The sequence below is a fragment of the Thalassophryne amazonica genome, chromosome 16 (genome assembly GCF_902500255.1).
Source record: "Thalassophryne amazonica chromosome 16, fThaAma1.1, whole genome shotgun sequence".
Taxonomy (NCBI): Eukaryota; Metazoa; Chordata; class Actinopteri; order Batrachoidiformes; family Batrachoididae; genus Thalassophryne; species Thalassophryne amazonica.
The window spans coordinates 19,738,987-19,751,888 of NC_047118.1; the positions used below are offsets into that span (position 1 = coordinate 19,738,987).

The 12,902-nt window shown below is 39.3% G+C and overlaps 1 protein-coding gene across 3 annotated transcripts in view; it reads right to left on the bottom strand.

The window, feature by feature from the left end:
• Nucleotides 1-12,902, bottom strand: part of stxbp2 (syntaxin binding protein 2) — a 35,297-nt gene that overhangs the window by 20,075 nt on the left and 2,320 nt on the right. For 2 of the 3 annotated variants that reach the window (XM_034189979.1, XM_034189978.1), the window contains exons 2-14: nucleotides 12,597-12,646; nucleotides 12,433-12,514; nucleotides 11,736-11,812; nucleotides 11,556-11,631; nucleotides 11,007-11,110; nucleotides 10,756-10,904; nucleotides 10,581-10,665; nucleotides 9,934-10,064; nucleotides 9,701-9,808; nucleotides 8,107-8,164; nucleotides 7,935-8,000; nucleotides 7,734-7,814; nucleotides 929-1,070 (exon numbers count right to left, since the gene is read on the bottom strand). In XM_034189979.1, coding sequence (XP_034045870.1) covers nucleotides 929-1,070; nucleotides 7,734-7,814; nucleotides 7,935-8,000; nucleotides 8,107-8,164; nucleotides 9,701-9,808; nucleotides 9,934-10,064; nucleotides 10,581-10,665; nucleotides 10,756-10,904; nucleotides 11,007-11,110; nucleotides 11,556-11,631; nucleotides 11,736-11,812; nucleotides 12,433-12,514; nucleotides 12,597-12,646 — 1,209 coding nt within the window. The remainder of the gene's footprint in view (nucleotides 1-928; nucleotides 1,071-7,733; nucleotides 7,815-7,934; nucleotides 8,001-8,106; nucleotides 8,165-9,700; nucleotides 9,809-9,933; nucleotides 10,065-10,580; nucleotides 10,666-10,755; nucleotides 10,905-11,006; nucleotides 11,111-11,555; nucleotides 11,632-11,735; nucleotides 11,813-12,432; nucleotides 12,515-12,596; nucleotides 12,647-12,902) is intronic. The other variant, XM_034189980.1, reaches the window with a different exon arrangement.

Sequence of the window (12,902 nt, forward strand, 5' to 3'; positions counted from 1 at the left end):
GCACATTTCACTGTTACAGATGTTTTGTCATGGAAAAAGGAGCGGAGGAATTCCGCGAGTCGCGGTGGAGCCGCATGGCGCAAAGCAACGCCGTGATGAAGCCTCACAGGACATGTTCTGGCATGTCCAGCTCATGCACAATTTCTCAGATAGTCACACGACAGAAAAGCCACCGAAAGCCGTCTGAAAGCCATCTGAAAGCCGTCCTGTGAGACCAACACGGAGGTGCTTTTGTCCTGCGCCATTCGTGGCTCCGTGGCGCATCCCTCCGCTTCTCTTTCCATGAGAAAAAAACAACAAAAAAAAAACTCCTGTAACAGTGGAATGTGCCGAAAAAGTCTTGATGTCCACGTCTTCTGCCATTTTTGTGGAAGTGAGACAACGTCCCGGATCAACAAAGCCCCCGGATCAACAAAGCCTTCACTTTATAAATGATCTGGTTGTTTCAGCGGGGTTCCAGCCTGTTGATCGGCGCTCGGAGTGCGCCGCGCTCTCAGCTGCTGTGGGCGGTCTTTAAACCGGCTGGAGCACTACTTAATCTGTGTAATCCCCATAAAATCGTCCCTGAAAGCCATCTGAATTTTCCGAATGGTGTCCACCTGGAGGTCTCTCACAGTTTCTGGAAAAATTTGATGCAGCAAAGCTCCAAATCGTTCAGACATTTATTCGCAATAAAAATCCGATGAGAGGGGTGGACCACTGCTCACACAAAGCCTGCTCACAGGCGAATGACGCAACCGACAGGCGTGAAAAAACTCACGCATGCGCACAAAGGTTCAAGCTTGGCTGATGCAATCACACGTGATTCAAATCCATATGGTTTTTGCAAAAAATAAAAAGGATGGATACTTTTCTAACAGACCTTTTATTTATATATATATATATATATATATATATATATATAAATAAAACAAACAAAGAGACCCACCTTTTTTCTTGTGGAATATGTACAGCAGTATTATGCGGATTTTGTCATAGGCTTCTATCTCATTGTTGAGAAGCACAGGAACAATACACTTCATGGCATCTTTTAGAGGTTCCCCTTCTGCATTTGCTCCCATTGCCAAGTCCTGTGGAACAGACTTTTAGTTACCTATTAACTCGCAGCAGACCTACAAGTTACAAATTAAGTCATTTAACTGCTCCTAAAGCAGCCGACAAGTGAGAATGACTCCATACCTGAAGACTATTGGAATTAGACAAAATCAAGTCCAAAAATAGGTAAAAGCATAAAACAGTACATGTTAATCATAGGTCTCATTTTCTTGAGTGCATCTCTCCAAGACCCATATAACACCTACAAGAATACTGCACTATTGCTCTCAGAATTCAAATTGCAGTGCATTCAAATGCAATAGCTTTTATCGAGGTTCATCTCCCCCCCACCCCCACCACTTCTTCCACTGAACAAAAAAGAATGATTTACTTATTCTAACAAGATCAAGCTCCATCTGCAAGACAATTGTGACAAAAACTACTTGCATACATGATGTATTGGTGGTATAAACAAACTTTCAGCCTCTGTACTGAAGAGCCCAATAGGTGTATTTATACAAGCAACAGATATATGTTTTAAGCCCAACTATCTCTCCTTGAAGATACCGGTCTAGAATTATTTCCCTGCATGCATGTCACACAGTGTGCTCCCACTGCGTGGCATTTCATTTAGATCCAAAAAATTAGCTTAAGCAGACTTGTGCTTGCAATTTAAACATCACACAGTCAAGTCAAAGACCATGCGTTAGTGCCTCGCTTTACAGCAACTGGTTATCTGCCTGGTTGGTCGCTGTTCATGACCCTCGGTGGTTATCCAGGGTTGTGGACAGCAACCAACCAGGCCATCACCACATATCTTAAATTACCATGTATCTGCCACAGCCAAGTGAAGTGTGGGTTTCCCCCTGTCCCTCCCCAGCCAGTGGCGTCCTCAATACTCTGTATATGTGTGGGGTAAGTATTTGGTTGAACCCTCATGTGTTGGGGCAACTGTTTGTTGTGATTTGGCGCTATATAAAAAAATTGATTGATTGATTGATGGATGTAAACTGGGATATACAGTGGAAAAATTGGAGATTGACATTATATTTATTTAGAGGGTGTGGCCAACAGTGACCATAAAAAGTCTTTAGCCTTCGAACAAATGCAACTATTGGTAATTTTTTAAAAGTAGGTCAATGTCACCGGCCTTCGAACCCATGCAAAGTACTCCTCCAAAGCATGTACCCACCAAATATGAAGTTTTTGCAAGCAATAGGTGGTCGTCAGACAGACAGACGGTATATGCCCTGCCTCGCGGTGCAAGCACCGCCCGCATAAACATCCACTGCTTGCCTTTGGACACTGGTTAGCATCCATCTCTCAACCATACAGTAAAAGGACCCTAAGGATTTGAACCTAAAGGTTTTCTCTTTCAAAGATAGACAAACATCGCCAAACACCTCTGTCCAGTGACCTCATAATGCCATAAGCTCTTCTGTGGTGTCTTGCTTTCTTAAAGGCAGAGGACCCAAACACATGAATGTCACTGCAGAAATCCGTGAATGTTTCTACAGTACAATGCATCAGTTAAACACAAAACTCCATTTAACGCACATCTTCATACCTTTGCATTAGGTTTTATTGAAGCCTAAAGGAGTTGCACTTTCAATACTCATGGACAGAGATAGACAGGGTGATTCCTAATACAGCCCCTGCCCACAAGAATTTGTTTGGGGGAGGGGGGGCATAATAATGACAACCATTGGCTGTTTGGATTAGGAATTATAATGACAGTTGGCTTTAAGATTCTCCTTTCATTCAAAGTTGGCACAGTTTGACCTTCCTTAAATCTCTGGCTAAACTTTACACTAAAGTTTTGAACAACCATCATCTGGACCAGTCAGCTGCACATTCAAGTAGATGATGTAGAGGAACACAAATGAATGGCATTATACAAGTAATTAGGGGCATGGCTTCAATGATGTTAATGGGCACACATTTGTATTAGGTTTGCCAGACAATGCAGACCACTTTGAAAGGAGGAACTCACTGGGAGCTATTTGTTGGCTTGCACTGTCCACCAAAGAGCCAAAACATTTCCATTGGGTTTAAGAGGCAGCTTTTACGCATGCTGACAATCCATTACCGAGTCATACAAAGAGGTCCCATTAACACTTGCATCTCATAATGTCATAAGCATGCAGAGCTTATCGTTTTCTCTGTGCTTGTAACTCATGGCATAAAGGACTTAGTGTGACAGAATACATGCCCTCAGGGAGACAAAGTACGACTGGCATTTACAAACACCGCTGTTAATAGACTTCTGTGCTGCTGCGTATGCTTGACCTTAAATTGCTTTATACTTAGCAATGACAAAGAAATCACAAGCTCCTTAAATACAACAAATGTTGCCAGCATTTTAATACACTCCATGGAAGCATTTACTATTAAAAGTATACCCTCACAACGGGGGAGGGGGGTTACTTTGTGCACTAAGCGAGTGATCCCATTGTGGTACACAGTGCATGTCTGTGATTGTGACAAAAGCTCATTTGTTCTATAAAAATTGCAAAACAACACGCTTTGCCAACAACGCAGTCTCAAGGGAAAAAAGGTTGGCATGACATTTAGTTCATGGACCAAACAGGTTTTCAGTACCACTTAATGTGCCCACAAACACTTACAGTCCAGCCTCAGTATACCATCCCCCCGTCCCAAACACACACACAAAATGTATGCTAGTGATCCCAGGGTGGTAGATTTAGCCAGGTAGGGATCACTGAAGGATGATACAGGTCAGTCAGCAAGTCCTTTTGACTGCTCCCTTGTTTGCACTCGGGGTCCCCACAGCAAATCAAAGGTGAATCTGCATGTTGAATTGGCACAGGTTTTACGCCAGATGCCCCTCCTGCAACTCCACATTACATGGAGAAATGTGGCAGGGGTTTGAACCGGGAACCTTCCGCACTGAAACCAAGTGCGCTAACCACTTCTCCACCACAGTCAGACTTTTAAAATCCTCCAGTCATATAGAAAAGTATACAATACAATTTGTTTGGTCATATATATTCCAAAAAGGTACAGCTTGGACTATGTATAACAATGTTATATAGAATAGAAACAGCATAAATGGTGACAAGGGTCAATTTCAGTTTATACAGGGGTCAATCCAGCGGATGCTGATATTGGTTGACAATCAGTATGGTCAACTTAAGCATTCAACACAGTTATAACTATTCCATTTAATAATTCTATTAAGTCAACCAATGACAATGACAGCAGAGCCAACTAGTTTTTCTTCTATTTCCAGTAAACCTGACCTCCACAGTGCATCTCAAAACACAAAGATATTTGTTTATTTGTATGAACTCTTTATTGCTGTAACACCATTGGAAAGTCTCAATGAGCCAACTGCATTATTAGCCATTTATTTCTGCAGGCAACCTGTTCATTACCTTAAAAAAAATAAAAGTATTGAGCTTGCCTGGAACTGAGACCAATCCTGCTTGGATAAAATTTTTCATAACCTCAAAATGTTAACACTGCACCTGGCTCTATTTTATGTAATTTTCTCGAATCTATACTTGAACCAAGATCACATTTGCATACACATCAAATATATAAAAGGACATTATGCTGACCTGACCACATAGTCTTCAAGGGGGAGAAGTTGCATTTTATCACAACCTGAAGTCATTGGTGATTACAATAATTGTGTATTGGACTGTGACTTGAAATTTCAACTGTGAAGATGAAATCCCGAGTTTTGTATCTTGCTTTACAAAATACTCATTTGTCAGATTTCTGACAGTCTATTCAGTCCTGTACTTCTGTTGGAAAATATACTGTCCCAGAAATAATTATGATAAACAATATTGTCATGGGGCAACACAGTGGCTTAGTGGTTAGCACTGCTGCCTCACAGCAAGAAGATCATGAGATCGATTCTCACCTTTCTGTGTGGAATTTGCATGTTCTCCCTGTGTTTGCAAGGGTTCTCTACAGGTGCTCTGGCTTCCTCCCACATCCAAAAGACATGCAGGTTAGGTGGATTGGAAGCTTTAAATTGTCCGTATGTGTGCCCTATGACTGATGGAATAGGCTCCACCCGCCTGCCCCCTTAACTGGAGTAAGTGGTTGAAGATGAGTGAGTGAATATTGTCATGTTAAGCCTATTTTATGTCACAGACAATGCAAGTACACCATTTGAATTTATATTAAAAAAGTAAACATGATTGTATGAATTGCATATCAATGCCATTGTCATCTGAAGCATGATGGCAAAAAGCCCTGCAACCTGACTTGAACTGGTGTGTCTTGGTAAAGTAACACTTGGGTGCAACAGATGTGCTCACTGAAAGTGGTGCTTAATCCTTCTCTTATTTCTTGCATTACAACAAGACAGTTATGAAGATAAAGCACTTTTCTGTGATTATATGTTTGATCTCCCGGGACAGTTCCACCAACAGAGTCTGCTACACTGCTGTGAAGAAAGTGGCTCCCTTTTTCCTTCATATTACGTTTTCTACACTCTTTTGCTCTGGCCTGCTTATACAACCCCTGGCAAAAATTATGGAATCACCGGCCTTGGAGGATGTTCATTCAGTTGTTTAATTTTGTAGAAAAAAAAAAAAAAAAGCAGATCACAGACATGACACAAAACTAAAGTCATTTCAAATGGCAACTTTCTGGCTTTAACACTATAAGAAATCAGGAAAAATAATTGTGGCAGTCAGTAACGGTTACTTTTTTAGACCAAGCAGAGGGGAAGAAAAAAAAAAAAAAAATGGACTCACTCAATTCTGAGGAATAAATTATGGAATCACCCTGTAAATTTTCATCCCCAAAACTAACACCTGCATCAAATCAGATCTGCTTGTTAGTCTGCATCTAAAAAGGAGTGATCACACCTTGGAGAGCTGTTGCACCAAGTGGACTGACATGAATCATGGCTCCAACACGAGAGATGTCAATTGAAACAAAGGAGAGGATTATCAAACTCTTAAAAGAGGGTAAATCATCACGCAATGTTGCAAAAGATGTTGGTTGTTCACAGTCAGCTGTGTCTAAACTCTGGACTAAATACAAACATGGGAAGGTTGTTAAGGGCAAACATACTGGTAGACCAAGGAAGACATCAAAGCGTCAAGACAGAAAACTTAAAGCAATATGTCTCAAAAATCGAAAATGCACAACAAAACAAGTGAGGAATGATTGGGAGGAAACTGGAGTCAACATCTGTGACCGAACTGTAAGAAACCGCCTAAAGGAAATGGGATTTACATACAGAAAAGCTAAATGAAAGCCATCATTAACACCTAAACAGAAAAAAACAAGGTTACAATGGGCTAAGGAAAAGCAATGGTGGACTGTGGATGACTGGATGAAAGTCATATTCAGTGATGAATCTCGAATCTGCATTTGGCAAGGTGATGATGCTGGAACCTTTGTTTGGTGCCGTTCCAATGAGATTTATAAAGATGACTGCCTGAAGAGAACATGTAAATTTCCACAGTCAGTGATGATATGAGGCTGCATGTCAGGTAAAGACACTGGGGAGATGGCTGTCATTACATCATCAATACATGCACAAGTTTACGTTGATATTTTGGACACTTTTCTTATCCCATCAATTGAAAGGATGTTTGGGGATGATGAAATCATTTTTCAAGACAATAATGCATCTTGCCATAGAGCAAAAACTGTGAAAACATTCCTTGCAAAAAGACACATAGGGTCAATGTCATGGCCTGCAAATAGTCCGGATCTTAATCCAATTGAAAATCTTTGGTGGAAGTTGAAGAAAATGGTCCATGACAAGGCTCCAACCTGCAAAGCTGATCTGGCAACAGCAATCAGAGAAAGTTGGAGCCAGATTGATGAAGAGTACTGTTTGTCACTCATTAAGTCCATGCCTCAGAGACTGCAAGCTGTTATAAAAGCCAGAGGTGGTGCAACAAAATACTAGTGATGTGTTGGAGCGTTTGTTTTTCATGATTCCATAATTTTTTTCCCTCAGAATTGAGTGATTCCATATTTTTTTTCCCTCTGCTTGGTCTAAAAAAGTAACCGTTACTGACTGCCACAATTTTTTTTCCTGACTTCTTATAGTGTTTCTTAAAGCCAGAAAGTTGCCATTTGAAATGACTTTAGTTTTGTGTCATGTCTGTGATCTGCTTTTTTTTCTACAAAATTAAACAACTGAATGAACATCCTCCGAGGCCGGTGATTCCATAATTTTTGCCAGGGGTTGTATAATCTGTGAACACGCTCAATACAGGCTTGCATAAGTTTTGCTAGAGTGAGCCTAGACTAAACCTAGCTCATGTTGGTTAACGGAAGAGATTTAGCCTTGCCACCAACTCAAGTTAAGTTTTTTCAATTAAGCACAGACTTCTTAAGTGATACAGAATACCCTTCTGGTTCAGTTTGTGCGTGGATCACGTGCCTGTAGCGGAGCTGCTGAGCCCCACCAGTCATGACATTCAGACACAGAAGGAAGCAACACCACAAAACCTGTGAGGTTTCTTCTGCTTTGACGCTGCACACAAGTCTTATAAGAGCAGTGAAACATTGCTGTTTATTCTGGCATCATTTAGCCAGAAATATTGGTGACTATCTTATGTAAATAAGTGTGTGAAAACAGCACAGGCAATACTGATCAAATGTTAGATTAAGTTACAACAGCAATTATTGTGACGGGCAATTCAACCTTCAGAAGATCCATTTCAGCTGTTCAACCCACAGGTACGCACCTGCTCCACTTCACAAAGCTTATCCAAAGAGGCCTTGAATTTCTTCATGCAAGCTTCAGCGAGGTGCAAGTGAGTAGAGTACTGTTAATGAAAACAAAAACTACACTTTTACCATACAGTCAGTAAATATTAGTTTACAGTAACAACAAAATGTATTCTTAAGGTATATTTTCAGCTCACAATGTTCAAGCAAACACTTACCATGCTCAGCTCCTTCTGGTATTGTGGCATCTTCTTTAACATCTGGGAGAGGTCTTTGATGTTGGCCTACATATACACAAACAAAACAAAAATATAGCCAGCAAAAAGGTGCTACAATTTTTCTTGTCAGCATGGAAACAAAAACTGAGAAACTGCGTACTGATTTACTCACTTTGTCAGTACACATTCTTTTGCTCTCACAAAAACTGCGAAGAAGTTCTGTCACTTTCCTGCAAGAGTGGGTTTAGAAAAAAATTAGTTTCCTTAAACAGGAGCACACAGCCAGTTCTGTGTAAACGTTTTAAACTTCCTTTGATTTTCTTAAACTGCAATATACATATCAGCTTAAAAGAAAATCAACTCATGACTTGTGTTCATTTGTTGTAAGGATCATTATTTGTATTTTTTACAAATGGGGTTGGTCTTTAAAAACATGCATGCATAATGCATTTGAATCATTTATGTAATTGCCAAATCACAATAAGACACCCCAAGGTGCTTTACACACAAACATCATTCCATTCAACCCCATCTACATGTCAGGAACTATGATGTGAAAAAAAAAAAAAAAACAAACTCAGGACACAGTGAAGATCAGGATCTATGAGAGTCTGCTGAAAAGTTCTGCTTCCAATGCATTTATTTCAATAACAAGCAAAACATTCACATGATTTGTGTATCTGCTTAAGGCCTGGAATGTTCTCTACCAGGCAGTGTCATTACCGTTCCATGTAGTCACCTTCACTTTCCACACACTTACACCAACGTCTGATAAGTTTTTACCTCCTGTCAGTGAACTAATCAGATGTCTTCACAACTGCTTGCACCTATGAACCATTAGTGGAACGCGTCCCTTTTTTCAGCTTGAGAAAAAGAAAAAGTCAGAAGACATGAGATCTAGACTGTAAGTGGGGTGTGGTAAGCTCTTCTAAATTAGACCACTGCAATCCATCCTGTGTTTGTGGACGAGCATTGTCATGCTGAAGAATTGGGACTTTTCTCGGACAAACTCGCTTCAAGCATGCGTGCAGCTTTTGCAAAATATCCACACATCAGTGGGAGTTGACACTGTTGCAGCGTTTTGAAAGGCTACAACACTGTCAATGAAATTCAAAATAAATAGTCAAGACTTTTCCTGCTGAAAAGATGCCTTTGAATTTGCACCCTTCAATCTCTTTGCCCACCTCCTGACTGTACAGACGTTGCCTTTCACAACACTCATTGATCAATTAACGCCCACAGGTGCACAAACGTCTGCTGTGAAGAATTAAGTAACAGCACTATGTTTAAAATGTACGCTGCCATTTTTTAACCGAATACCGTGTGCATGTGTTGTGTCAAAGACGATTCTGCACATGCCTAAAATTGCAGGCAAAAATCTTTTAGTGTAGAAATAGTCAATAAGTAAAGAATTATCATACCTGTTTAACCTTTGTATTTTAACTTTTTATTTTGTTGAGATAATCCTGTTGGATGCAGAATTTTTCAACCAACCCTTATATTTGGCTCCAATAATGATTTTTTTTTTGTTGTTTTTAAAGAACATATTCCTGTGCATTTTTCCACCAACAAATCAGCTTCTTTTTAAATAAAACAGCACAAAAATTAACTGCACTGTTCTTCACCATTCATGATTTATATAATTTCTTGCTTATTTTATTTGTGACATAATTAAAAATAAAAAAAAAGTTAAATAAAATCTACCTGCAAAAGGTGACAATTAGCACCAAAAATGTAGAGATGTGGTTCAGCAAGGTGTGACTTACTTAGTTACGTCTGCAATGTGCATGTGTCGGAGCTGGACCCAGAGGTCATCATCCTCATCAAGTAAAACTTCTTTGTCTTTTAAATTCCCAATTCCGGTTGACTGATAACTTTATACATATATAGATACACATAAAAAAAGTCACACTATACAAAATACTCATGAAATTACAATATTGTATGACAAAAACAACACAAAACCTTTGTCTAGCACCTGAACACAATATTTACTCACGTGTAGATGTCTTGTTTGATATTTAGCAAGTCATATGCCATTGCCTGGAACGTTAACTCATGGAGAATAGGCGAAATTGGATCAAAACCACGGTCAACAATCAGTAGCTGGGACCGTGCCTTATCTGGACCCTGATGAAATTAAACAAAACAGCCACCATGACACCAGCTGACATGCAAAAAAATTGGGAGGGCTACAATAAATAGTACACAGACTCAATGTCACTCTGACTGGGGCAAGTATAGCAGTTGAGGCATCACTTAAGCAAACATGACATGAAAAAAGAAATACAGATCAGATTAAAACCCTGAAGATCACTGATGCACGTCAGATGTATGGTATAAATAGAGAACAGCAATACATGCCTGTTAAGACCCACCTCAGGAGCAAGGAAGTGTCAGCTAAGGAGGACAGAAAAGAGAAAGGAAAATAGAAAGGTGCAGCAAAAAGAAAAATAAAGAAATAAAGCCCATAACGAACTAAAAAAATCAATTATTGTGAGAAATAAAACTGTAAAAATCCCCAAAAAAGTTTTTCCTCTTGTAAAGCAGTTTTGTTCATTAAATTAAAACACACACACACACACACACACACACACACAAATGAACAAATACACGGACACTGGTCGTGTTATAGTCATTCCTAACCTCTCCCATGCTTGGGTTATCTGCTTTGTGAGCAATAAGGCGCTGGTGGACCTCGTCAGCCAGTTTAAATGTCTCATCTGCTCCACTACAACACAAAGTGTTACACATCTATAATCCAGCTGTTAAATTCAGCTGCAAATTGATTTCATCACACTTTTAATAAGTACTTATGAACCTGTGGTAACGGATTACTGGGTACTCCTTCAGTGTGTCACAGAGGGTTGCAATCTGCTCTGCCACATTCTCCATCATTTTGCCTTTATCTACATTTGTAGCAGGACTATAAAACTTGTGCATGGAGGTGGGGTCATCCAGAGTGAAGACCTGCATGGATAACAGGGGTTGAGGGTTACCTCAATTGGGTCAAATCCTGGTCAAAACAGGCAGAACCTTAGAATAATAAATAAAATGGAGAAAATTACTTACCTGGGACTCATATGGAAGAAAAGCAACATTGATCTCTTTTAATGTCTTGACAACCTTGGCAACTCTAGACCGCCCAATCTCAGTGAAGAGACCATCTGGGCAAGCTGCAAATAAAATGAAATAACAGATATTATGATTAGAGGTATCTTAAAGGCTGTAACAAAAGCTGCTAAATACTGTGTGTGTCAAAACAGTTTGCCAGTACTTTAAAGTTGCCTTTTAGAGTTTGTGGTTTCCACATTTAAAGCAAACACATTCACAGCAAAAAGGATAGGTCCATACAAGTATAGTCTGTGCATCTTTTTCCAGTTTGTGATCATGATTTCAAAAATGCAGAAATCAGCCTGAACGATAATATTCATTTCACCTCTTCAAATGTTTAAACATAGTATAACACATTTATGCCTATACGCAGGTCTCAAAAAAAAAAAAAAAAAATTCTAGTAAGGTTTCCTAACAACAAAAACTTATAATTTCCACCTGACTGAAATTTGTTAAAGTGTACACACAGCATACTGTAGACAAACCGAGAGAGCTCATACAACTTACTATCAGTGAAGAAGATGTGTGCGGCTTTGTAAGTATAGGCTGCATCTTTGAAGTCATTAATGAGAGCACCAACAGACTGTGATTTAAAACAAACCAAAAAAAATAAAAAATAAATTAAAAACTCCAAAATAAATATAGAAAATGAGAATATAAAAAAGACTGGTTAACAGAATAATTCACTTTCTCTACTGGTGAAATCAAATAAATGGCCTCCAGACTTGAGATGGGCTCCCTGCGTTTACTGATATCTTCCACAACTGAAAAGCAGAAAATAATGCAATTACAGTTCAATTTAAATCATCTTGTTCATTTACCCATTGCACGAGAGGGAGAATAAAACAAATCCGAAGCAACACAATGTACTGGTAGAAACATACACATACAAAAAAAAAAAAGAAAAAAAAAGGGGATTAATTTGACTTAATTTTAGTCAAAACACACAGTCACAAGCACATGTTCACAATCTCATTTATGACCTTCTGACTGAGTTGGCAGTAGCTAGATTTACACTTGTATGCTAAAGAGTTGTGTCTGACATAGCAAAAGGGCAACTGTAGCAGTAAGTCACAACTGAGCTGATATGTAATTGATGCCCCAGGAATTATTACAGATCACTGTTGCCACAAGTCACTGTTCAGAAGAGAATGTTCAGTTTGTATGGAATGTTGTCATGAAATATCAGACAATTATATCTGACTGGCCAAACCCAACTTTGAACCAGTACTGCCCAGGCATCCACCAGTGAATGAGTTTTAGCTAGTTGATAAAACTTGAACAAAAGGATACTACTATACATTTATTAAGATTGAGCCTGAATTACATTTCAAATAAGGTGAAAGCAAAACCACGAAAGACCACAAAGTGATGTCAGACTTACTGGTCACTCCTTCGGCCAAAATGTCAGACATTTTGCAGCAAGAGGATAAAATCCGCATGCTCATATGATCCACAATAAGAACCTAAGGATGCATGGAATAAGATGGGGTTACAATATATTTGTGGCCAAAGCAGGCAATTTCCAAATACTCTTGTGACTGTCACCTTCCAATCTCCCTCCTTCTTGACACTCTTGATGACGCCATTGAGGATTTCTGTAGATGAGTAAACAACAACCATTCATAAAAACACAGAATTATGAACATATACTGTATCTAGGCTCTGTGAAAGCTAACATTTGGCAAACAAAAACATCCTCATCATGTTATTTTCCTGTGCATTCAGTCATGGAAAAAGCACAGTTTTAATGCTTGCAGTTTCTTTGTTGCTGGAAGGGGAAAAAAAAAAAAGAGACAGAATTGATGTTGAAGACTGGCAGAGAGCAGGAACTACTTCAAACCAACTCATATT